Raw genomic sequence first — 327 nt, 5'->3', positions numbered from 1 at the left:
CCCAGAACAAGGCAGGGTGCCCACCGCCCCGTCTCAGCCTCCCCAGGATGGTGGGGTGTCATGGAGGGGGGAGGCGTACTGTCCCAGCACCAGGCCAGCCCTGTCCCTCCCACACACACAGTGTCCGCCAGGAGCCGCAGCTGTGGGGGGCGGGGGCGCTCACCACTCTCGATGTTGAGGGAACAAGGGTCATCCAGCCAGTCCTGCTTGTCTTGGCAGCTCGACTGAGCCTTCCAGGTGTTGGCGAAGCCGGCGCCCGTGGCCTCCACCAGCCCGCCCGCCGTCTGGAAGTCGTCACCCTCCTGGCCGTTGAAGTTCCCACAGAGG

The 327-nt window shown here is 67.6% G+C and overlaps 1 protein-coding gene across 1 annotated transcript in view; it reads right to left on the bottom strand.

Annotated features, from left to right (window-relative positions):
* The window catches only part of MUC2 (mucin 2, oligomeric mucus/gel-forming), a gene marked incomplete at its 5' end in the record, with an annotated part of 18,121 nt that overhangs the window by 9,367 nt on the left and 8,427 nt on the right, over positions 1 to 327 (bottom strand). The window contains one exon of the mRNA XM_015560156.1: positions 120 to 302. Within this exon, the coding sequence (XP_015415642.1) occupies positions 120 to 302 (183 nt within the window). The remainder of the gene's footprint in view (positions 1 to 119; positions 303 to 327) is intronic.

This window comes from Myotis davidii, unplaced genomic scaffold (genome assembly GCF_000327345.1).
Source record: "Myotis davidii unplaced genomic scaffold, ASM32734v1 scaffold3211, whole genome shotgun sequence".
NCBI lineage: Eukaryota > Metazoa > Chordata > Mammalia > Chiroptera > Vespertilionidae > Myotis > Myotis davidii.
Note: the sequence above shows the minus strand (reverse complement) of the source record. Positions and strands in the feature narration are given on the sequence as shown.